The sequence below is a fragment of the Lampris incognitus genome, chromosome 11 (assembly GCF_029633865.1).
Source record: "Lampris incognitus isolate fLamInc1 chromosome 11, fLamInc1.hap2, whole genome shotgun sequence".
NCBI classification, from domain to species: domain Eukaryota; kingdom Metazoa; phylum Chordata; class Actinopteri; order Lampriformes; family Lampridae; genus Lampris; species Lampris incognitus.
Genome location: NC_079221.1, coordinates 43,044,698 through 43,070,851, shown reverse-complemented (window position 1 = coordinate 43,070,851; position 26,154 = coordinate 43,044,698). Strand labels below are relative to the sequence as shown.

Sequence of the window (26,154 nt, the reverse complement as noted above, 5' to 3'; positions counted from 1 at the left end):
TGATTTTCATGCCTCTCATGTTTACCTGCCATTTTGCAGATTTTTGACCCGCTCAATACTTGTGTCTAGGTTTGTGTTCTGGGTGGACTGCTGTGACTCCCCTCACATTGGCCGTATTGGCATGGACGGCCGAGGGCAGTCGGTTATCATTGACACAGAGATCTATAGCCCCACTGCTCTAACTATTGATTACACCAACAAGAGGCTGTACTGGGCGGACGACAACCACATCCTGTTTGCCAGCATGGATGGCTCCCAGAGACACCGAGGTGAGATGGAGCACTTATTGCCTAGCATTGGTTTAAACACAGGTGCTGAGTTGTTGTTGGGCCAAGTGGAAGTTCATGAGGAACTTTTATTAAATCATCCCTCTGTAAGAGAGCCTTCACACCTCACAGAATATTACACTGGAATTCTGTATTATATAACTGTTGATATGCGTTACAGTCTAATCACTGTCTAATGGGTCAAACAGTCAATTTAACATGTTGAAATGTGATGTCCAAATTATAAGTACATTTGTGGTGCAGTACGGTACTACATTAGCTCTAGAACGACCGGAATTTCACTCCTACCTAAAATGACCGCCGGTTTTTAAATTCTATATTCTGTCAAGATAAATACCCAGTTGAGATATTAATGCATTGCATATGATAGTACGTCTGTTATGAAATGACTGACACCAAAATTAACATTTTAACAACTTTAATACTGTTTTTTTTTTTTTTTTTTTTTTTTGTGCAGTTGATCTAAAACTCATTAATGCAAATATATGCAATTTTAGGAGCATTCAGGCAGCGGCAGGTCTGTATCTTTTTTATTTTTTTCCCCCACAAATCCATTAAACTTTGAAAATCCAAAGCCGTCAAAATGGCGGCCTTGGTCATTCTAGTGCTGTAGTATGTAGTATGTACTGCACACTATTTTGGCATACTGTAGGTACAATGCAGTATGCACCGTACTGTGTTGGCAGAACAGAAAAATAACTCTGTTGTCTTCTGACTGACAGAAATATCAGCTACTTGATATTTGTGTGTGTGTTGGCTCATAACTACTTACGTACGAGGAATGCCCTATGCTAAAAACATTTCATCGCGAAATTGCTGGAAAATACATTTGAATTTGGCGGTGCTGGTTGCTGTTCCTCCTGTTTTTACTGTTGGCTGGTTGTTTCCATGGAAATGAAAAGGCGCAAAAAATCATGGGATGTTTTGATCATTTAGTGAGCATAAGCTCCATACTTGATATTTTCATCTATGTAATATGCATATTCTGTCACATATAAAACTTAACATTGACCAATTAATTGATTGATTGATTGATTGATTGATTAATTAATAATTAATAAATGTTAATAGTAATAATAATTGCAATAATTGCATTGACTAATTGTATACTAACATAGTGTGCAAATACTAAAATTTGCACACTATTAATATATGTAGTATGAACACTTTGGACACAGTGAAGGTGCGATATGGCTTGATGAAAAACAATGTAGATTTGTTGTTCCCGCCAGGGATTGTGGAATTGTGGAACAGGGTTGCTGTATATGATATGAAGTTATACTTTCTATAACTAACTGGCACTATTTCACAGTACAGAGTAAGCCTTGGCTATAGGATAGAATAAAACTGATGTGAATTTAGGTCAGTTGAACCCAAGCTTCCCTGGCCTTCCTGTGACCCTTTGTCCTTTCCAGTGTCCTATGATCACATCCAAGGGGTCATGTCACTGACCCTGTTTGAGGACTTCGTCTACTGGACGGACGGGAAGGCCAAATCACTCCGGCGGGCTCACAAGACAACGGGGGCTCAAGGGATCGAGCTCCTGAATTCCTGGCAAGCAATCAAATCCATCAAGGTCTACCATTCCCTGCGTCAGCCTGAAGGTAGAAAGTCAGTCTGGCACTCGTGCCCAGTTCTTCCTCCCACAATGAACACTGGGTACCGGGCTCCTTTACAGTATTAAAGAAACGGTCTGTGTTGGGGGTTTTGTATTTCCACCTGTGTTCTCCTCTATGTCTTTCTGTACAGTACCAAAGCACCAGTGTCAGGTGGCAAATGGAGGATGCAGCCACCTGTGTCTCCTCTCTCCCGGTGGCGAGCACAAGTGTGCCTGTCCCACAAACTTCTACCTGGCAGCTGACAATAAGACATGCCTCTCCAACTGCACTTCCAGTCAGGTCAGGTGGATTCCTCTTACCTTCCATTTGTCGAGTTGTCCTTTGAACTGCGTTCCCGTTCTTTAGTTTGTTACTTTAGCCCAAAAGGCAAATAGCTCGGTTGCCATTTTGTTTTTTCTTCTCTTAGTTCATTTGTTTTCTCATGGCAAGCTTCTGTGGCATAGCTCTCATGAAAGTGAAAAGGCAGTGGGATTTGTTCTGAAAATTGGAAGACTGTTGAGTGAAAAATTATAAATTGGATCCGGTTTTCATGTTGACTTTGAAATTTTGTCTTTTTTTGTTGGGGGGGGGGGGGTCCTGTAGTTTCGCTGCAGGACGGATGAATGCATCCCGTTCTGGTGGAAGTGCGACACGGTTGACGACTGTGGGGACGGTTCCGACGAACCTGCCGACTGCCGTGAGTGCTCTATTATGCCACTTGTACTCGAAATAAAACCCCTTTACCAACTCAAGTCCTACTTTTGCAAGCTTCAAGGAATCCCAAAGTTAACTGAATCCTAAAAAACAAACTTTTCTTTGCACCATTTAGTGTATCGCTGGCTACCCTTTTTTGCTCACCCTCTCGTTCAGCTGTTGCGTGTCCTGTGTAGTTTGTTGGAAACGCATGACTGCTGCAACGAGCGCTCTCAGAGATAAGGTGTGATCTTGCCTTAAACAGCGGAGTTCAAGTGTCAGCCCGGGCGTTTCCAGTGCGGCACGGGCCTTTGCGCGCTCCCTCCCTTCATCTGCGATGGAGAGAACGACTGTGGCGACAACTCGGATGAAGCTAACTGTGGTGAGGAAGGAGCAGCCGTTATTGTTTGAACAAGATTGTTACCCTAACATGCTGTGTTTCCACATTTATAAACGTGACTCTTGACACTAGAACGACCAAGGCGTTTTGGCCATTTTGGATTTTCGGTTTAATAACTTTGTGGGGGAAAGAAAAAAAAAAGATACAGACCTGCTGTTCCCTGATTTGCTCCTATAATTGCATATATTTGCATAAAAATGAGTTTTAGATCAATTGCACACAAAAAAGTTATGATAAGATCTACCTGAAATGACCATGTCCAACATGTCTGGCTACAGACGCTGTTATAGACGCACCATGTCTACCACTGAGGCGTTGCAGTATTTACAGGCGTTGGACAGCGGCCATTTTAAATTGTTTGAAAAATAGTCTTATAGTTGTTAAAATGTTCATTTTGGTGTCAGTCATTTCCTAACAGACATACTAACATATGCAATGCATTAATATCTCAACTGGGTATTTATCTTGACAGAATATAGAGTTTAAAAACCGGCCGTCATTTTGACCGCCCATGGTCGTTTTGGGTAGGAGTGAACTCCCGGTCGTTCTAGTGTTAAGCATCTTGCAAGCCAAGTAATTTTGTGTAATACTGTGACCAGTTCATATGACTTTGAGTCTGTGTAAAGTGTACACGTAAAACGACAGTTTTTGCATAAACACAGATAGTCAGAAAACAGTCACGTTTTAACAGGCAGCTGGGGGATTTTCCTACAAAATGGTACTTCGCACAAAACGACATTGTTTGACTGAAAAACATACTTCGAATTGTCTCGGGAGCATCCAGGCAGAGCTTACTTGACTGAGCGTTTTATTTTTCTCACCAGTTGCTCTCTTGTGAGTCGGTTGTTTTTGCACATTCCCTCTTTCAGAAACGTACATCTGTCTTTCGGGCCAGTTCAAGTGCACCAGAAAACAGAAGTGCATCCCTCTCAACCTGCGCTGCAACGGTCAGGACGACTGCGGGGACGGGGAGGATGAAACCAACTGCCGTAAGCCTCCTCAGTATTACTTTAAGACCCGTTGTCTTGATGCTTGCTCAATAATCCAGGGAAGAAGGTCAGAGAAGGTAGAATCAGTTCATCTGGATACAATGTTTATAGACAGATACACTTCATCACTCATCTAAGTGACCTCTTCAGTCTAAATTGACTGCAGGTATCCCCGCCCTTATAAACAACACAGTACAACACAGTGCCTAACGACTGAAACCAACGACCAGTTTCATATGCAAATATGGGTGTGACCATTAACTAGAGTTACAAAGGCCATGTGGACTATTCACAGAGGATTGGGGATTGGTGCAAAGGATTGTTGCAAGGATTAGGGCTTGTTGGACACTCTTTCAGGGATGAGGATGTTCACACCCTGATAGGGAGGAACGATGGTTGGAACGGGGAGTCGGAGGCCATATAGGTTAAGAGGGAACGACCACCCCTGAACTGGGGGGCCAAGAGTACATCTGTCACCATTTTACAACGCTGTTATTGCAACCGTGATTGTGTCCTGGGTACGGCGTTAAACTGCAACCGTCGGGTTGTCAGCAACTAAACCGGCACCCCCGCTTCAACCCTTGGGTTGTTGTGAGGAGGGTGTGTGGACACCCGGCAGGACTAAAAACAAAACCTGTCAAAGGGCGGATGGGTTCCTCTGTGAACCGACGGCCATCCATACCTGGAGAGGAGATAGGGACCACCGGGTACTCCCCCTACTGAAACACGATGATGGCTCAACCTGTTGGGGCATCAGCTGTGCTCCTACGACCTCTTTAGGTTACGGAGCTGATGATGATGATGAAGATGATGATGATTGCAACCATTCCCCAGTCCTCTGTGAATAGTACACATGGCCTTTAAAACTGTAATTAATGGTCACACCCATATTTGCATATGAACTGGTCATTGGTTTGGGTCGTTGTGCAGTTGTATTGCACTGTATTGTTTATAAGGGTGGGGACACCTGCAGTCCGTTGAGACTGAAGAGGTCACTTGGATGAGTGATGAAACATTTCTCTCATTAAATACTGTGTCCAGATGAACTGATTCAACTTTCTTTGATTTAAGACCCGTTGTCTCAGAACTATCGGTTGTGTGGTTTGGAGTCGGGGGATGTTTGGGTAACTCCGCTCGATCCTTGGAGGGAAGCCTTGAAAAATTGGGATTCGGGAGTCAGGTGATTTTATTATGTTAACAGGTTAGGTTAAGATCAGTCAACCTTCGTGTCTTTTTGTGACTCGGTAAAGCTGTCGGGAGCATACGACGCAGCACCTTAACAACGTGTCATCTGTGACTAAGTTTTCTGAAGGCGAGCCTGGATACAGCCTGTTCCTGTGAAAAAGGATTAAATATCACTGAGTCACAAAGTCGAGGAGAAGAGATATTTCACTGCCGCGGTGTAACCAACTATCAGAACATCCCACCTCCGACAAGTGTTTCACACTGCATGTGGCTGCGAGAGACGGAGGCGTGTGTGTGTGTGGTGTGTGGTATTGTCTAAACTTTAATTAAAGTGAGGATTAATTACTTCACTCCATCTCCAACTTCCAGCATGATTGGATGTGGTTTTGAATATTTTATTTTCAAATGAACAAGCCGCTGTTAAAATAAAGTTATCTCTGCGGATTTCTTATTGAGCCGCTCCCCGGTCTTATGAGCAAAAAAATCATTTTACACCAAGCTGGAGGTGTATTGAGGTGGTGTATCAATACACCCCCCCACACACACACACATACACCCACACACACACACACACACACGCACACACACATTCCCTTCATTGCGTATTAATTGAAGGTTAAACCTGTACCTCTAATGGTTTGGAGACAGTGGTGCTGATGAAAAGACAAGAGGTGCAGCTGAAGGGGGCAGAGTTGAAGATGCTAAGATTTTCATTGGGAGTGATGAAGAAGGACAGGATTAGGAACGAGTATATTAGAGGGACAGCTCGCGTTGGGCGGTTTGGAAACAAAGCTAGAGAGGCAAGATTGAGATGGTTTGGACATGTGTGGAGGAGAGATGCTGGGTATATTGGGAGAAGGATGCTGAATATGGAGCTGCCAGGGAAGAGGAGAAGAGGAAGGTCAAAGAGGAGGTTTATGGATGTGGTGAGGGAGGACATGCAGGTGGCTGGTGTGACAGAGGAAGATGCAGAGGACAGGAAGAGATGGAAACAGATGAGCCGTCATGGCGACCCCTAATGGGAACAGCCGAAAGTAGTAGTAGTACTAGTAGTAGTAGTGGTAGTACTAGTAGTAGTAAACCTGTAACTAATAGTTTTTTTTTCCAATTGGCACTTTTGGCCGTGCTGACTCAAACCAGTGCCACGTTGATTTGCGTTTCCATTGCCAGTTTAAAAGTGCCGAGTCGCACCTGAGATTGACCATCTCTGGAGTTGGGCCAAAGCGCGCCAGAACCGCCTCCAAGCGGGTTGCGTTGAAGTCGGATGGGCTTCGCCTCTTCGATATCCATTACGTCATCCCATCTCCGTTTTTCAAGCAATAAGCAGGAGAAGCCGAGCAAAGCTACAACAGCCTGAAAGTAGCTGGCTCCCTGCATCCGTTGCACAGTGCTGTGGTGTAGGCAGACTTCCCAGTGTGGGTGGGCACAGAGAAAATCAGGTGGGCCTAGCCCGTCCAGGACTAATCATGCCTACCACATACCTCCTCTGATACATGTGGAGTCACCAGCCACTTCTTTTCACCTGACAGTGAGGAGTTTCACCAGGGGGACGTAGCACGTGGGAGGATCACACTATTCCCCCCAGTTCCTCCCCCTCCCCCCCCGAACAGGCGCCCCAACCGACCAGAGGAGGTGCTAGTGCGGTGACCAGGACACATACCCACATCCGGCTGCCCACCCGCAGACACGGCCAATTGTGTCTGTAGGGACGCCCGAAAAAGCCAGGGGTAACACGGGGATTCGAACCGGCGATCCCCGTATTGGTAGGCAGTGGAATAGATCGCCACGCTACCCGGACGCCCTCAAGACCAATCATACTTAAAAGGTCCTAAATGAATATGTTAACCAAAGTAGTCCATTACAACGATACTTGCTTGAATGGACCACAGTTTAATCACACAAGGCTTATACATCATCAGAGGTAATGTTACACACACCGAGACGGACATTAACAGCATCACATAGCCTGGCACAGCAGCCACATATACACACACAAACACACACAGCTGACAGACACAACAGCATTATGTATGGATAGAGGTACACACAGGGCCGCTGACACCGGGGGAACACCGGGTCAGTGGTCCGGGCTCTGGGTCAAGGAAGGGTCCAACTCCGACGGCTCCCGCCGCCGCTCAATCAGCCCTCGGAGCGCACGACAATGGACGCAGTATAGCACCGCCGGAGCAGGGGGATCGGCGCGAGCCCGGTCAGGATGGAGGTCCAGACTAGAAAAGAGGTTTACGTGCACACCGCTTATGTTTGGGCTGTTTAAGGCCCCAGTATGTATTTTTTTTCAATGTAAATCTGATGTATAGTGTGTTCAGATTATTAAATAACAGATTTGTTATCAATTTTCCATGGATAACTTCAAAGCATTGAAGTTGGGACTTGGGGATGATAGCAATGATAGCAAGTCTCTAATATAATTGCATTTTGGTGGTGGGACTGCCCTTTTAATTAGCCTATATTTGAATTAAATAGTGTGTGGGAGAGGAGAGGCGGCATGGTGGCGCAGTGGTTAGCACGGTCGCCTCACAGCAAGACGGTCCTGGGTTCGAGCCCCGGGGTAGTCCAACCTTGGTGGGTCATCCGGGGTCATCCTCTGTGTGGAGTTTGCATGTTCTCCCCGTGTCTGTGTGGGTTTCTTCCGGGGGCTCCGGTTTCCTCCCACAGCCCAAAGACATGTAGGTCAGGTGAATCGGCCATACTAAATTGTCCCTAGGAATGAATGGGTGTGTGTGTGTGTGTGTGTGTGTCAGCCCTGTGATGGCCTGGCGGCCTGTCCAGGGTGTCTCCCCGCCTGCCACCCAATGACTGCTGGGATAGCAAAGTAGTACTTCTACTTTCTGAGGTGGAGTTTTCCACCTCGGGGCACGAGCAGGACACACTTGAACATAGCCTGGCATGGCAGCCGTGTAAACCACAGACACACACAGTGTTGTGCGTGAACGTGTTGAACGTGCTTGTTCTTGGTGAGCGGTGAGCTGAACCTATCTGTTTGCAACCGATGAATGTGAACATGGGCATCGTTCACTCCCACAAGCGTGAACCGAGCCAGCTCGTGAAGATCTGAAGGATTTTCATGGACAAATCAGTACAGGTTCCAACAGAAAAACATGTCACATGTTTATGCAAATTGTGCCTGCCAGGTCTGAAAAAAAGTCTGAACGTCAGCCACATCGGCAACAAATTTGAAACGACACAGCAAGCTGAAGCATCTGACCTCCGGAGTAGCTCATTTAAAAAAAAATTATGGAAGAAATGGACGACAACTAGTTCATTTTTAGAGACTGTAAACTTAGTTCAGAATTCAAAATCTTGAACGATGAATGTGTACTAGTTCATTTTAATCTGTGTGAATTGAAATTTGAGCTAGCTCTTGTGAAGTGTAAACTTGCACAAAACTACAAACACACACACACACACACACACTCAGCAACATCAACATAAAATTCAATTGTACCTCCAGTAAAAACTATACCCATCCATCCATTATCCAAACCACTTATCCTGCTCTCAGGAACACGGGGATGCTGCAGCCTATCCCAGCAGTCATTGGGCGGCAGGCAGGGAGACACCCTGGACAGGCCACCAGTCCATCACAGGGCCGACACACACATTCACACCGAGGGACCATTTAGTACGGCCGATTCACCTGACCTACATGTCTTTGGGCTGTGGGAGGAAACCAGAGCGCCCGGAGGAAACCCACGCAGACACGGGGAGAACATGCAAACTCCACACAAAGGATGACCCGGGATGACCCCCAAGGTTGGACAACCCCCAGGGTTCGAACCCAGGACCTTCTTGCTGTGAGGCGACCATGCTAACCACTGCGCCGCCGTGCTGCCCTATATACTACAGACCCACACCCATATATACGCCCTAAAAGCTATACCCAGTAAACAATAATATTGAAATAGGCTACTACAGTGTGAAGTTGTAAATTCGCTTACTTTTGATGGTTACAGCAGGAGATGACAGGGCTTGGGTGTGGGTGGTGAGATGAGAATGATGCCTGAACTTGAGCTGAATTCTCTTTCTCCTGCTCCTCACGGCTTTTTATGGCAAACCTAAGCAATCTGCTTTGTTTAGCCATGATTTTTATTTTAACCTACATTAAAAGCAGCTAGCTAGCTAGTGGAAAGTAGGCATCTACTCATCTGTGCGGTGGTGTGGGCTGTACACCAAGTGAAAGAGGAGGGGCTACTCACTATCTGGCATTTGTGAAATACACCGCCACTCAAAAAATCTGACCTATCATCATCATATGGTAAACAAGAAGCAAGGAACAAGAATTGTTTTATTTTATCCCACCCCCCTCCCTTTTTCTCCCCAATTGTACTTGGCCAATTACCCCACTCTTCTGAGCCATCCCGGTCGCTGCTCCACCCCCTCTGCCGATCCAGGGAGGGCTGCAGACTACCACATCTCCTCCGATACATTTGGAGTCGCCAGCCGCTTCTTTTCACCTGACGGTGAGGAGTTTCACCAGGGGGACGTAGTGCATGGGAGGGTCACGCTATTCCCTGCAGTTCCCCCTCCCCCCGAACAGGTCCCCCTGACCAACCAGAGGAGGCGCTAGTGTGGCGACCAGGACACCTACCCATATCCGACTTCCCACCCACAGACATGGCCAATTGTGTATGTAGGGACGCTCAACCAAGCCGGAGGCGACACGAGGATTCGAACCGGCGAGCCCCATGTTGGTAGACAACATGGACACCCCCAAGAATTGTTTTTTTTTTATTGGTCGCATAGTCAGATCATTAAAACAGTATTCACTGACTGCTATTCACTGGATAATCCAGCAAAAAAAGGAAGCCGTCTGATTGGGTGGGCCTAAGTTTGTGTTCTTGTGTTTGTGCCTGAGTTTGTGTTGTGAGTTTGAGTTCTGTGGGCCCACCCACAGCTACACGGCAGGCAAAGTGCAAAAGCAAACGGCGCTAAAGAGGGCGCTGCTTTTATATGTCATCAAAAAGATGGCACTACTTTCAAACGTCATCAACTCAAGACGAGTGCATCATCAGTTAGGGACACACCTTCACGCGGGTATCCTTGTTGTAATCGAATTGCAAATCCCGGCCTGCGCTGGGCTGCTGTGCCGAGTCAATACGAGTCAAGCCAAGCCAGCACATGTGTATGGAAAAGGCCTATAAATCCTTGTGACAAAGCCACGGTGGTTAATAGCATGCATTTTCTTATGCTGTCCTCGTCCACCCTGCACTCTCTCTCTCTCTCCCCTCTCTCTCTCTCCCCCTCTCCCCCTCTCCCTCTGCCCACAGCGGAGAGCACATGCTCACCAGAACAGTTCCAGTGCAAGGCCTCTATGCACTGCATCTCCAAACTCTGGGTGTGTGATGAGGATCCAGACTGTGCTGATGGGTCGGACGAGGCTAATTGCGGTGGGTTTCGGAAACTACTTAATCATAAATCAAATTTTTTGTCTTGTTTCTCGCTCTCTCTCTCTCTCTCCCTCTCTCCCTCTCTCTTTTAGGAGCCTAGTCAAAATAGGAAATTGATTAATTTTACACTTGGGTTCACTCCGTGCTCATTTTTCTCTCCCTCTCTGATTGTGTTGAGGACACTGCCATGAAGGACAGCCATACAGTCGTCAAGAGCTAGCAATGTAATATGCTTTATACCTTCTGGATCACTTCACTGTGAGCCAGTAATTTATTTTTGTGTGTGTGTGTGTGTGTGTGTGTCTTCTCATAACAACCAGCCTCGACTCAAAGCCGTTCAAGCTGTTTGTGTTGGAGCAGGTAACCAGACTTGAGTATGTTTTGGTCCATGAAACAAATCAGAGGTCACTTCTGTCCAATGCTATTATATTTGCTCGCCAAGTGCCCAGTTGGCACCGACGTGCGTAAACTTTACAGTACATGCAGCGCTCAGTGGATTTCAGCATGTAAAGAATAAACAAGTAAATTTACCGCCCTGTGCTCAAAAAAATGTTTGGACAAGGAGATGAGAACAGGAGGTATTGATTTTGTTAGTAGGATATTGTTGTTTCTGTCCTGGTTTTTCCATCATAATGGCAATTATCTTGTTTTTATTAACCCACATTTTATTAAAGGTTTAGTCAGACTTGTTATTTCTAAGAAAGTAATTGACAGATCTCATAATGCTGATAATGCTGGAGTTATTTTTCTGATGTTTGCTCTTCAAATCTGCTGTTCAGATGTCTACACCCGAAGCACCAGCTCTTTACTCAGGACATGATCCCTGGTGTTAATTTTACCCTGTTTCCATTTAGTTGGTATTATTATTATGATGTCACCCCTGTGATGATGCAACATTTGCTTTCGGTGGATAGGAATGGGCTATTATTTGGAAAATACTTAGAAAGCTTTTCATTTGTAGAGACAGTGAAGTCAATACATTGGCTCGACATTTCACTTTCAACCAAGAACCACCCATAAGGAGTTTTTCAGTTATATGTGTGTGGGTGTGTGTGTGTATGTGTTAGTATTTGCTGGTGATAGTTGTCGGTAGCCTTGAAACCAGTCAAGTGTTGATCTTAAGTGAACCTTTGAAAAGTCTAAAAAAAAAAAGAACATTTGTAAAATTCCTCCCCATCACGGTTTGTTAAATATAGTCTCTTGATTGATAAAACAATCCACCTCAAGTAGGCATTAAGACTCAGGTTCAAAATCTGTGTCAGCCAGAAGTGTCCTCAGGGATGCACCAATGCAGTACATTTTGATATGAGCAATATACTGAGAGTTTTCTACTGTGTTCCTATACTATATATAAAATGCAGTCCATCTTCTTTTTTTAAACCCCCTTTTTCTCCCCAGTTGTACTTGGCAAACTACCCCACTCTTCCGAGATGTCCCGGTCACTGCTCCACCCCCTCTGCCGATCCGGGGAGGGCTGCAGACTACCACGTGCCTCCTCCGATACACGTGGAGTCACCAGCCGCTTCTCTTCACCTGACAGTGAGGGGTTTCACCAGGGGGACGTAGCGCGTGGGAGGATCACGCTATTCCTCCCCAGTTCCCCCTCCCCCCTGAACACGTGCCCCCGACCGACCAAAGGAGGCGCTAGTGTAGCGACCAGGACACATACCCACATCCGGCTTCCCACCCGCAGACACAGCCAATTGTGTCTGTAGGGATGCCCAACCAAGCTGGAGGTAACACGGGGATTTGAACCAGCGATTCCCGTGTTGGTAGGCAATGGAATAGACCGCCACGCCACCAGGATGCCCACAAAATTTAGTCCATTTAAACATCATCTAAAACTAAACCATGAAGACTTGATGTTATTTTTCTCCTCAGTCCTGTACCTAGATTGATTGTTACTTGCATGATCCCAAATAATATTCAAAGTATTTGTCCACAGCTTTCTCGAGAAGGCGTTGTTTGTGCAGATGACAATGTCATGAGCTCAGTTTTAACGTAAATATCTTCTTTTATATACAGAAGTCCAAGTGACTTGGCAGGTCCTAACGAACTGCTGCCCTCCATCCTCCATTTCTGTTCTTTTCCATATCGCCGAATTTCCTCTGGCTGCTGTCACGCTAGAGTGGACTCCATCTTGAACCTGTCGCTCCATCCTTCTGGTGCAGCTCCCCAACCATTAGCCAGGCCCTTATCCCCGAACACATCCGTACAGTACATGTGAAGAGGGAACTCTTACTGGGACTTTGAAAGCCCATTCTGAGATGTTTGGATAGAAGTTTCAGTGCGGCAGATATTAAAGTGATTTTTTTTCCAAGAATTTCTGATATTTTGAATAATTCTATTTATTGACTTGATGTGGTGAATAGGAATGGCAGGAAAGAGGTCAACACATGCTGTGAGTTGGCAACCGACCACATTTTCTCCGTAATTTCCTCACTTTTTAGAACCGATTTGCACTCTGCTGTGACCTTTAGGGGTAGGAGATCAGCAACAAACACACTGCGGTTATGGTATCAAAGTAATATCTTACAAGTCAAACCGTAACTCTCGGCAGAAAACTGTTGGAAGCAAAAAGAGGAGGGGGGGGGGGAGTTCCATTTTGTGAAGTTCTTCTGGCACATTCTATTGAGGAGCATTGGTAGCGCAGTCAGGTATTTCATCTTATGGTGCGTTAGCCTCTAGAGTGCACACTGTGTTTTGAACTTGGTGTCAGACTTGTTCAGGGAAACCCCTGAGGAAATGATGATTACACATTGAAAATATGATAGCTAGCATGCTATTAATATTCATGCCCTTTGAAGCCATTTTCATCTGCGTGTTTGTTTGCTCCCGATGAAAAAAGATGAAAAGACCTGTGGACCTCATGAATTCCGCTGCGAGAATAACAACTGCATTCCGGACCACTGGAGGTGTGACAGCCAGAACGACTGCGGAGACAACTCAGACGAGCAGAACTGCAGTGAGTTGGCCCACTCCTTCTTCACTTCCCGTCACTGCGGTTTGTTAATTTGTACACGGCACTTGACGTTCTACATGCGCTTAGGCAAGGCAGCATGGATTGAAACTGTTTGAAGATACGTGACTCTCCCCCCCCCCTCCCCCTCCCCTCCCCCGCACACTTTTATCTGTACACCGTGGCAACTCTTTCTTGCTATCAAAGTACGCCAGCCCCTTTTCAGGCTCGACTCTACCCTTCAGGGGTTCACCGTTGTCTGCTCTGTGCCTCCGAGAACGAGGTTCAGCCACCCAAGCCCGCGATAGCATTTTGGATCAGACATTTCCCGAGGTTTTGCGTCCCCGCTGGTTTGGATTTTCCTCATCGCTTTTAATCGAATAAAAGTTTTGTTTGTTTGGTTTTTTTTCTTCTATCATATCTATGAAATGGCACCACTTAACCAGCAGACACCTCCCTCCCACCACCGCCCCCGCCTTTTGCTCCCAGTTGTACTTGACCAATTACCCCACTCTTCTGAGCCATCCTGGTCGCTGCTCCACCCCCTCTGCCGATCCGGGGAGGGCTGCAGACTACCGCATGCCTCCTCCGATACATGTGGAGTCGCCAGCCGCTTCTTTTCACCCGACAGTGAGGAGTTTCGCCAGGGGGACGTAGCGCGTGGCAGGATCACACGGTGCTAGTGCAGCGACCTGGACACATACCCATACCCACATCTGGCTTCCCACGGGGATTCGAACCAGCGATGCCCTTGTTGGTAGGCAACGGAATAGACTGCCGCACCACCGGACGTCCTTAGCAGCCATATTGTTCTGTACATATACGTCCTTGTATGCAGGGCTTTCGGTTGTGTGCTTGCACATGCACATGCATGCATATTGTATTAGTGGAGGTGCTGAGTGTGCAGGAGTTTTGTGATTTATAAGGTGCTCATTTCCAGTACGTGTTAATGTCACATAAAATGCAAATAAAGGCCAGCCAAGTATTTGATGGTAAAGAATTAAATAGGTGGGTCAGCAGACCGAGAAGCTACAAATCACGCCGCGCTGCATTACTTGCTGGGAGCCTCCCTCGCAGCACTACTCACGACACACGGCCTGTCTTACCCACCAGTCCCTGATAACAAGAGGAGGGCCCGGGCTTTGGATCTGATGCAGCTGTTTAAATGTTCTGATATCGTCCTCAAGGACTCAGACTCGCTCTAAATGGGTACAGTAGCATTTGCCAGATTTTTTGGGCTTCAGGGAGTGAGCTGTCCTCGCTGGCGCGAGACTGCCTGTGAATGTATTTATATGGTGGGCGGCCGTGCCAGTTCGTCCGATCGCAACACAAAAAAACCCGACTAATTAGCTAACGCATGGTTATTGCCAAAGAATTAGCATGTGATGCTAAACACAAAGCTTTTGCCATCGAGTAATGGTAGATAAGTGTGTTGTGTGTGTCCTTGTATTGCGTTGCAAACGAAATAAGCTGTTCGTGATGTTGTGTATGTTTTGTGTTTTTCTCGACTCAGAGCCGGTAACCTGTAACCACAAGGACTTTGCCTGTGCTAATGGAGACTGCATCTCGTCTCGATTCCGCTGCGATGGAGATTATGATTGTGTGGATAACTCAGACGAGGTCAGTCTTTGAGTAATCTTTTCCTTGTATCCAGTTTCCCCCTGAATGTTCTAATGTCCCAGTTATTAAGCACGGCTGTCTTGTGCAATATGCACTACTTAGAGCTCCTTTTACAGTGTTCATTAACTTTTTTTATCTGCATTGTTAGCATTTAGACATAATTGAAATTGTAACCAGGGGAACAGACATAACTGGAACCATTGTAAAAGCAATTATTGGAAATTAGGAGGATACGTAAGCAGGGTGGGTGGCACGGTGGCGCAGTGGTTAGCACGGTCGCCTCACAGCAAGAAGGTCCTGGGTTCAAGCCCCAGGGTAGTCCAGACTTGGGGGTCGTCCCGGGTGGTCCTCTGTGTGGAGTTTGCGTGTTCTCCCCGTGTCTGTGTGGGTTTCCTCTGGGTGCTCCGGTTTCCTCCCGCAGTCCAAAGACATGTAGGTCAGGTGAATCGGCCATACGAAATTGTCCCTAGGTGTGAATGTGTGTGTGTGTATGTCAGCCCTGTGTGATGGCCTGGCGGCCTGTCCAGGGTGTCTCTCCGCCTGCCGCCCAATGACTGCTGGGATAGGCTCCAGCATCTCCGCGACCCTGAGAGCAGGATAAGCGGTGTGGATAATGGATGGACATAAGCAGGGTTCCTACGCATCCTGGAAAACCTGGAAAATGAAAGAAAAACTGAAATGTCCTGGAAAATCTCGTGTTGTCCTGGAAAATTTATTCGAACATTCTTCTATTTTCCTTTAGCTTCGAATTAACTACTGAGCGATCTATCGGCGCTCCCCAAAACAAGTATTTCCCTTATTTCTCACCTGCATTATTCTATGATCATCCATCCATCCATTATCCGAAACCGCTGTCAGGGTCGCGGGGGTGCTGGATCCCATCCCAGCAGTCATTGGGCAATTTGTCATAATTTCTAAGCATGTAAGAGATGATTTCATAGATAAATTATAGCCATAGACTGCACGTCTTTTAAATCAGACTTCCACAGAGGGGAACATATTAGTGCCATCCCTGTCTGTCATACCAGCTAGGTCATCACTGAAAATGTGCTGGAAAAGTCCTGGAAAAATTATCTCTAGAAAATAGATAGCGTGTGTGTGTGTGTGTGTGTGTGTGTGTGTGTGTGTGTGTATATATATATATATATATATATATATATATATATACACATACACACACACACACATATATACACACACATGTATATATACACGTATATATATATACACATATATATACATACACACACATATATATATATATATACATACATACATACACATACACACATGTATATATATATACGTACATACATACATACGTGTGTGTGTGTATGTATACACACACACACACACACACACACAGACACTGTCACACAGTATGAAGTGTTGTGTGCAGGCTCTTAAATATTGGTAATGATGCCACGGTCACCGAGACTCAGTGTTCCATCTCTTCACACAAAGCAATAAATCCTCATTTGAGGGAGTAAAAAAAATTATGTAACCTACACAATTATTGTCTTGGATGGAAAATATCACTGTGTTGAACTCATTTGCCTTCCATCGTGCTCATATATGAAATGTAACATATTCAGTGGCTCCAGTAAAAGCTAATCCCCTTTATACACCAGCAGCACAGAGTGATCACGGCATACACAAATATGCCCAATTCTCTCTTTTTCTTTTTTTTTATGTGTAATGCTTGAAAATTGGCTTTCTTGTTCTCTGACTGTAAATACCCACCTTATCCAATGTGGTAGAAAATCATTATGCGTCCTCCTTTTCAAATTTGAGAAGAAATTAACTTAAATATGCCGTCATGTAGCATTGCACAGGGCAGAAACATTTTTGCAGGCTTGAATGATTCTTTAAAAAAGGGCCCAATCAGTAGAAATGAATCACTCTGTGATGCATAATTCAAGGACAAAGACTTGTTATAATAATTCATTATGCTGGCTAATTTATTGCTCTGTTAAACATTTGCACACTGATTTTATATATAATCCTCCTTCTGCATAACAATGTAGCCATCAATAACCCATTGCTATGTATGCCCAACGCCGGCTTTCTGGGTCAGTGTTGAACAGGGAGAGTTGCCGTTCAAGTATAAAAATCCACAATGGTCATTCCAAATAATAATCAGAAATGGCCATCATGACTCATCTACCCAGCTATTTTATTTTTGAAAGGCCACCATAGGCAGGGATGACCAGTATCTAGGTTGTTTTTTTGTTTGTTTGTTTTTTCTCTCTCTCTTTTTAGGTCCTGTACTTGATGAAAGGTTTCCATGCACTTTGCTTGCATGTACTTGATATTTTTCTCCAGTAGAGTTTACTAAATGTTCTATTCTTCGCCCTTAACTTATCAAACACAAATTCTAGTTCACTTGATGAAAAGCGTACAAGCAAGAAAAGACCGACAATTCGCAAAACACGCATCTCAAACTAGCTGAAGAGAAAAGATAATCGCAGCGAGCATGTCTGCATTACTGAACCATTTAGCTCAGTGGAATGTTGTCAAGCACTCAACTGCAAGGACACTGAGAGAATGAACATGGATATGTACTCGAGTTCATTTAACAGTCAATACTTTTACTTCAGTATATGTTTAAAGGGCTCCAGAGGACCGCTTCATTAAAGTACAGTTTCTTTTGGGGGGGGGGGGTTGTATTTTTTTTTTTTGCCCCCTTTGTCTCCCCAATTGTGCCTGGCCAATCACCCCGCTCTCTGAGCCATCCCGGTCACTGCTCCACCCCTCTGCCGATCCGGGGAGACCTGCAGACTACCACATGCCTCCTCCGATATATGTGGAGTCGCCAGCCGCTTCTTTTCACCTGACAGTGAGGAGTTTCACCAGGGGAACGTAGCTCGTGGGAGGATCACGCTATTCCCCCGAGCCCCCGACTGACCAGAGGAGGCGCTAGTGCAGCGACCAGGACACATACCCACATCCGGCTTCCCACCCGCAGACACGGCCAGTTGTGCCCGTAGGGATGCCCGACCAAGCCAGAGGTATCACGGGGATTCGAACCGCCGATCCCTGTGTTGGTAGGCAATGGAATAGACCGCTATGCTACCCGGACGCCCCCCATTAAAGTACAGTTTGTTGCTGTTTTTGAACTTGAACATGTGATGTGTGTCTGCAGAGGGACTGCGAGGCGCGCTGTGCAGATGACCAGTTTCGCTGTCACAACAACCTTTGCATCTCGCTGAAATGGCTGTGCGATGGTCAAGAGGACTGTAAGACAGGAGAGGATGAGCGGAACTGCCAGGGGACAGGTACAGTCCCAAATCTTTCCAGTCCATAAACTTTCAATGCCTGTAAAAACTCATGGGGCGGGTTAACACATATCTGAGCAGCACAAGTGTCACATGAAGGCGCTCTTATTTCCAAACAATTGTGCACCTACTGTCTACTGGGTTCCTGCAGGTTAAATTTAAGACTTTTTAAGACCACGTTGAATAAAATTTGAGGCCTATTTCACGGCACACAAAAAAAAAAGAATGAAGGAAAATCACTATGAAAGAATAAAAAAAGCCCTGGAATTACTTACAAAGTTAATTCATTAACGTTCAACGGGAACAACTCCATGTTCCACCAGAACAATTCTCTCAATGAGCACGCAGTAAGAAAATAACTCCAGTCCAGGCCCCTCCTACAGATCACTGATTATGTGGTGGTGGGGGGGTAGGAATGGAGTTTGGGGACAGCTGCTTGGTTTTGGTCATCTGGTTCAAACTTTAATCAGACACGAGCACGAACGGACCGTTGTTTACTTTAGAGACGAGGTCTCTCTTGATTTTTTCTTACTTTATTGATACTTCAAATACGTTCAAACAGAGCAAAATAGACACACGAGACACCACAAAAACAATAGATAGAAGATAAAAAACAATAAAGACATAAAAGAGAAAGTAAATTATAAAAAAAATAAATAACAGAAATAAATAAGTAAATAAAGGTGAGATCACATTTTATGTAAAACAGATTCGGAGATTTGCAAGTGTTGATAGTTTTTAAATCCTTTGTGTTTTTTGAAGTAGAGATGGTCCTTATATATTGTTCAACTTCTTTTTTGGGTGCAAAGAGTTGAGGCTTTCTGTTGGGGAATTTACATTTATGTATATGAAACTTGGCTAAAAATAAAAGCATATTTATAAAAAAAGAATGGAGGTCTCTCTTGACGCACTCCGCTACGCCAAATATCGTGACGTAGGCACTTGGCATCCAAAGCACCTCCGCTTTTGGGGTTGGCGTAGACCCAAACGTCGTCCGGAGGTCGATTACTCCTGATGTTGTTACGGGAGCCGCTGCACTCGATGCTCCCGCAGCAGTGGCGAACAGCGAACAGATGGCAGCCGTTTGTTGTGGGCTTTTCAGGTGGGGTCTTGTGTTTCTCTTGACCGACCATGCGATTCTAAAGCCTTTACCCCCAATGCCCCGAGTTTAACAGTCTTCTTGCATAAGATGCAGCGGGCTTCAAAAACAATCCCCCTCCGCCGGTTTCAACCAAGCACTTAAATGTGCTTTTCTCCTGCCACCGGTAGTTGGACTTGCACTTCCCCGTGAAGTTAGAAAAGTAACAGACAGAAGTTAAAGACTCTGGCATTCATTTAGCTCTCGGCTCGGACTGACAGCGTGACACACGCTAGTGCAGTGGTTCTCAACCTTTTTGGGGTCCTGGACCCCCTGCGTATTTTTGATCTACCCTGAGGACCCCTCCACCTGATCTTGGGGGAGGGGGGTTGCAATTTGATAGAAACAGTGGAAACTGCATTTTAAATTGCATTATTATTCACTCTTTGGGGCAAAAATAAGAGCTTTCAGTTGTAACTTAGATATAGTTAACAAAACAGAATTCTTATGCAGTAACTTTCAGATATATGTAACAAAACAGAATTCTTATGCAGTAACTTTCAGATATATGTAACAAAACAGAATATGTATTCAGTAACTTTCAGATATATGTACCAAAACAGAATATGTATGCAGTAACTTTCAGATATATGTAACAAAACAGAATATGTATTCAGTAACTTTCAGATATATGTAACAACAGAATTTTTATGCAATAACTTTTAACAATGCAAACGGGAGCGAGATCTCTTATTAAAATACAATAAATTACACTTGTGAAACAGAGGTAATTAGAGAAAAAAAGTCCTGTTATCCTTTATAGTTTAGGTAGATAAAGGTCTCAGTCGCATTTGAGTAAAATAATCCTATTTCTATAAATGTCATAGGATCTTTTTTTTAAAGATATTTTATTTTCACGGACCCCTTGCAATTACACCACGGACCACTAGGGGAGAAACACTGCGCTACAGGATACAAACGCAAAACACTAGTTCGGTGTTCTCCGATAAATTGACCGGGGAGCTGCAAAGTAATGGCCGTTGGTTCCATTTTGTTTTCTTTCGATACGGGTTATTGGAGCGGAACTGGTTTACTGGAGCGCTTACGTTGCAGCCCGGACATTTGCCTCAGACACATTTAACCTGATACAGAGAAGCTATCGTTTTAAGACCTACCGAGTCATATCTAAGACCAAAAGACACACACTGTAGATCAAATTTAAGACTTTTTAAGGTCTAAAATTCTGATTATCAAATTTAAGACATTTTAAGGAGATACGTTTATGCTGTTCCTGAGCACATTTTGAACACGGGTGGTTTTATGATTTCATAGCTATTGGCCACTGAAATTCAGGGCGGTGGTGTGGGTGTGGCTGGGTGAGCTTGACACTGGGGCTAAACCGCTTGCTGCTGGAAAAAAGAGGCGTTCACTGGTGACAGCCCCCTTCCTACTCTGTCGTCACTTTACAAAAAAAAAATGGCGAGTGACGGATCACATCCACACTCCTTACATCGATTAACAGCAGGAAAAGTCAGATTTTGATGACCCCCACGGGAGCCCTGTATCTAACAACTAGTTTTGGTTTTTTATTTGTTTTGTTTTTTTCAGAACTATCCAGGGTGATCAAGGAATTCAGAGGGTGGGAAATTTGGCTGTTTATAAAGATTTTTTTTCCTCCATTTTCCCTTCTTCAGTAAAGACTATGGCTGGGTGGGGCTTTATAGCAGGCGTCCCCCTAATACCAGAACAGTAGTGTAGAGACAGAGCTCGCTGCAGTGCTGCCCTCTGACCTGCGCTGCTGCGCTCCACCGGTCACGACTCCACAGGTAGTTTGAAGCAGCCACTAAAAGCACTTCATTCAGCAGTGGGTAGCACACAACAAGCTGTCTTTGGCCCGGGGGGGGAAGACATTTTTTACTTAGAGACAGGTTTTCCCTCAGCACTGCATTGTCACTCTGACATACTATGATGTGATCGTGCATGTTTTTTACAAACTGAGAGCGACGGTATCACGATAAATCTCGAGTTTTGAAAAGAAAAGCACTTGCTACTACTGTTGAGATCGTGGGTTTATTTGTGACCATGCTGTTTTTATGTGCGTGTCCTCAGCCGCCCCCTCGTGCTCCTTGAACGAGTATGTCTGTGACAGCGGTGGGTGTGTGTCAGCAAGCCTCCGGTGTGACGGACACGACAACTGTCTGGATGGTTCAGATGAGGTGAGTGTTGTCCAGCAGTGCCTCTACTTAAGTTGTGCGCCTCCAGCTTGTTTTCTGTGTTTTAAAATACGACCAATACATAGTCGGCTATTCAGAAGGAGAAAAAAAACAACTATCATTCACTGTTGCCTACTTTATCTACCCATTTTTGGAGAATGTGATGTCAAAATAAATCACTCTGAGATTGTAACTGTGATTCAGGGCCTTTATAAATAAAACCGCCTGCTTTGTCACGGTTACAGTGAGGGTTTTGGGATGAAGAATGGAACGATGAACACACAAGTTGGCATGCATTGTGTTCAACATCTTCCATAAAATTCATATTTTTTTGGGGGGGGATTTTTTTGCCCCCCCCCCAATTGTACCTGCCCAATTACCCCATTCTTCTGAGCCGTCCTGGTCTCTTCTCCACCCCCTGTGCCGATCCAGGGAGGGCTGCAGACTACCACATGTTCCTCCGATAAGTGTGGAGTCGCCAGCTGCTTCTTTTCACCTGACAGTGAGGAGTTTCATCAGGGGGGGACGTAGCACATGGGAGGATCACGCTATTCCCCCCCCGAACAGGCGCCCCGACCGACCAGAGGAGGCGCTAGTGCAACAACCAGGACACATACCCACATCCAGCTTCCCACCCGCAGACACGGCCAATTGTGTCTGTAGGGACACCCGATCAAGCCGGAGGTAACACGGGGATTCGAACCAGCGATCCCCGTGTTGGTAGGCAATGGAATAGACTGCTACGCTACCCAGACGCCCTTTTATAAACTCAATAAATTAAAGAAATAAATACATTGCAGCACGGTGGGGCAGTGGTTAGCGCTGTCACCTCATAGCAAGAAGGCCCTGGGTTTGAACCCTGGCGTTGTCCGACCTTGGGGATCATCCCAGGTCAGGTAGACTTTGTCATTTCCACACAGGTCGTCCTCTGTGTGGCGTTTGCATGTTCTCCCCGTGTCTGCGGTGGGTTTTCTGTGGGTGCTCCGGTTTCCCCCACCATTCAAAAGGCATGCATGCTAGGGTTAATACTCCTGTCTGCACCCCTGACCGAGGCGCGGCAAGACGAGCTGTAGTTGGTCCCCGGGTGCTGCACGGCGGCTGCCCGCTGCTCCTAGCTACCCAGCTAGGATGGGCTAAATGCAGAGCGTAATTTCCCTACGGGGATCATTAAAGTATATATCAAAATAAAAATAAAAGGGCGTTATTTGCTAATGTACTCTTGTCTCCCCCTTGGGCAGATCGGCTGTGTGAAGGAGTGCAGAGAGGATGAGTTTTTGTGTCTGAACCGAGCCCACTGCATACCCCGGCGCTGGCGCTGCGATGATGTGTACGATTGTGTGGACCACAGCGACGAGGAACACTGCGGTCAGGGTACGAGCTGCTCTCAGCCGGTCACATGACACGTGTGGGCTAGCACACTGCGAGAGGCTGCATTATTGTTTCACGGGTCACGGGTTCTCCTCGCTGTCGGGAAGCAGGAGTGATTTTCAGTATACTCACACATCAGTCATTTTTGGCCTCTTAACACAATGACTCATGTGGATCGTTGCATCAACATCTGCCATAAAGTGAGCGATAAAGGAGTGATAACATAACGGAGGGTTACAGTGGGGGACGGGATGGTTAGGAGCAGGTTTGGATAGAGGCAGAAACCATTTTCAGATGATATTGGAAAATGATCATGAACCTGGCTCTCGAAATCAGACTATAAAAACATCCTGCCGTCAGTCACTCGCTCGGTGCTTTTTGTGTGCTGTATCTTTCACAACCTTGAGCGCAATATCATACCAAAGTTAATGAGCTCACAGTTTTGGGGGGGGGGTAACTGTGAGGAAGAGCGTTCACCACTCGTCTGTGTAATTGCAGGCACTTTCTTTTGCCGTGCTGATGAATTCGTTTGCAACAACACCTTGTGCAAGCTCCACACTTGGGTGTGCGATGGCAAGGACGATTGTGGAGACAACTCCGACGAAGACGCCGACATGTGTGGTGGGTCGAATCAGCGTCTCTCCCTCTCAAGACTGCGCTTTGTTAATGGATATTTTACGCAATTACTTTTCTGTTTCCCTCCAAGTAATTTGTCAGGATATTGAGTTCAGGGACGTTCTCTTTATTGAATGTTTTTTTTTGGTGCATTTCTCTTTTTTTTTACAAAAAGTTGACAAAGTTGTGGAAATTCAACGTTGGTCTTTCTTTGTCTTTAGCCAAGCTGCCGTGCCCTCCCACCAGGCCTTTCCGCTGCAGGAACGACCGGGTGTGTCTGCGCAGCGATCAAGTGTGCAACAAAGTGGATGACTGTGGCGACAACTCGGACGAGGAGGAGTGCGGTGAGGATGCAGTGCACTCCCTCAGCCCTTGTGTTGTCGGTAAAAGTAAAAATGACACGACACGCGTGAAGGAGAGATACGAGCACCCGCTTATCTTGCAAATGCCGGGGCATTTTCTCTCCGGCACCTTTTGGAAACTCGGAGCGCCCCCCGCTCGCTCTCGAGTCCAAGGTGCTGCATTCAAATGTCTGTCCTTGTAGTCCGTAGAGATCTCTGTCAGATATGCTGTCCTTTTGACCCGGCATTTTCTTTGTGCGGAAGCAGAGGTCGTGGCCGGCAAACCTCGCCCTTGCGGCAAGACGGAGTTCACCTGCGGAAACCAGCGTTGCATCCCGGCCCAGCTGCAGTGTGACCTCTTCAACGACTGTGGGGACAGCGGCTCGGACGAGCAGGACTGCAAGGCCTGTATGTAGACACCCGCCGGCACCAACAGTCATACCGGACGGCTTTATCTAACGGCGCTGCGGTGGCACCACCTGGCATATTTTGGATCACGTGGTGTTTGGTTATGTATGATAATATATGTATGGCCCTGTTGTATGGTATATGAAAGACGATCATTGCCCTCTTGGCTTTCGCACTTCAAAAGGAAGGCACAGCAGGTGTCTTAAGATACATAGGGGACCATGGGTATGTAATCAAAGTCCCGTCTTTAATTCCAGTTTCCAGCGGAGATGTTTGCGGAAAGAAGACAAATCCATGCGGGGAGGATGCGGTTTGCAATCAAACGAATGTTAATACGATATGCCAGTGCAAGCCCGGCTTCAAGAGGAACCAGAAGACGGGCCAGTGTGAAGGTACGAACACCTTTTTCCTTTCCCTCATAGCCCCTCTGTCAATGCAATAGGTCAGTAGTCTGGTTGAAATAAACACAGATATCAAGGTCATTGTGTTCCCTGAATATTATTGAAATCTCATGATCTCCCCCAACTTACTGTGGATACCTTTGTTTGTCTTACTTCCACTTAACTTTAGTAGTCATAGTGATTTTGCATTCTGTAATTTAGATTTGGGAGACGATAGCTACAATTATTCAATCAGCCCCCGGACCCCGTTCCTTGTTTCAAATTTAATGGCTGTGTGCTGGGTAGTTATTGCTTCGGTTCATAGTGAAATTGCCTTTTACTGACTTGATATATAATTTCCTCTTCAACTGCGGGTCACTGCCAGCTCATGTGCAGGGGAAATAGAATAAGGCTCACGCTTTTCTTTCTCAAACATGACTTTGCATGTCGCGTTGCCGCCACGGCTTTAGGCCTCTGCCCAACTCTGTGCTGTGCTGCAGGTGGTTTATTTCTTCCCAATGTGTGTGTGTGTGTGTGTGTGTGTGTGTGTGTGTGTGTTTTTTAATTCTCCCCCTTTTTCTCCTCAATTGAATTTTTTGGCCAATTACCCCCACTCTTCCAAGCCGTCCCAGTCACTGTTCCACCCCCTCGGCCCATCCAGGGAAGGCTGCAGACTACCACATGCCTCCTCCGGTACATGTGGAGTCACCAGCCGCTTCTTTTCACCTGACTGAGTAGTTTCACCAGGGGGACGTAGTGCATAGGAGGATCACGCTATTTCCCCCAGTTCCCCCTCCCCCCTGAACAGGTGCCCCGACCCTACCAGTGGAGGTGCTAGTGCAGCGACCAGGACACATACCCACATCCGGCTTCCCAACCGCAGACACGGCCAGTTGTGTCTGTAGGGACGCCCGACCAAGCCGGAGGTAACACGGGGATTTGAACTGGCGATCCCCGTGTTGGTAGGCCACGGAATAGACCACCACGCCACCCGGATGCCCCGAATTTGTGTTTTAATATGAGCTCTACTGTCTTCAATGATGATGACACCAAATGATAATAATTTAAATACATAATTAAACAATTTTATTTTGATAAATAATTGGTCACGGCAAGAATGTCAGAACAGCTTGTTTCCACACAAGCGCTCATTTCCTTCTTTTCTTTTTCTTTCAGAAATCAATGAGTGTCTCCAGTTTGACACATGTGCTCACTATTGCACAAACACTAAAGGATCTTATAAGTGCACATGTGATCGCAATTATAAAGAGATCAGTGGCAACTGCATAGCCAAAGGTAGGTGCCCAGAGCTTTGATTTTCAATGTTAACTGCA

At 45.9% G+C, this 26,154-nt stretch overlaps 1 protein-coding gene across 1 annotated transcript in view; it reads left to right on the top strand.

Annotated features, from left to right (window-relative positions):
- The window catches only part of lrp1bb (low density lipoprotein receptor-related protein 1Bb), a 303,986-nt gene that overhangs the window by 248,573 nt on the left and 29,259 nt on the right, over positions 1–26,154 (top strand). The window contains exons 60-76 of the mRNA XM_056288933.1: positions 70–269; positions 1,703–1,891; positions 2,037–2,185; positions 2,489–2,582; positions 2,844–2,960; positions 3,848–3,967; positions 10,441–10,560; positions 13,409–13,525; positions 15,033–15,139; positions 18,285–18,417; positions 21,605–21,711; positions 22,947–23,079; positions 23,575–23,697; positions 23,913–24,035; positions 24,300–24,440; positions 24,698–24,832; positions 25,997–26,116. Coding sequence (XP_056144908.1) covers positions 70–269; positions 1,703–1,891; positions 2,037–2,185; positions 2,489–2,582; positions 2,844–2,960; positions 3,848–3,967; positions 10,441–10,560; positions 13,409–13,525; positions 15,033–15,139; positions 18,285–18,417; positions 21,605–21,711; positions 22,947–23,079; positions 23,575–23,697; positions 23,913–24,035; positions 24,300–24,440; positions 24,698–24,832; positions 25,997–26,116 — 2,228 coding nt within the window. The remainder of the gene's footprint in view (positions 1–69; positions 270–1,702; positions 1,892–2,036; positions 2,186–2,488; positions 2,583–2,843; positions 2,961–3,847; positions 3,968–10,440; positions 10,561–13,408; positions 13,526–15,032; positions 15,140–18,284; positions 18,418–21,604; positions 21,712–22,946; positions 23,080–23,574; positions 23,698–23,912; positions 24,036–24,299; positions 24,441–24,697; positions 24,833–25,996; positions 26,117–26,154) is intronic.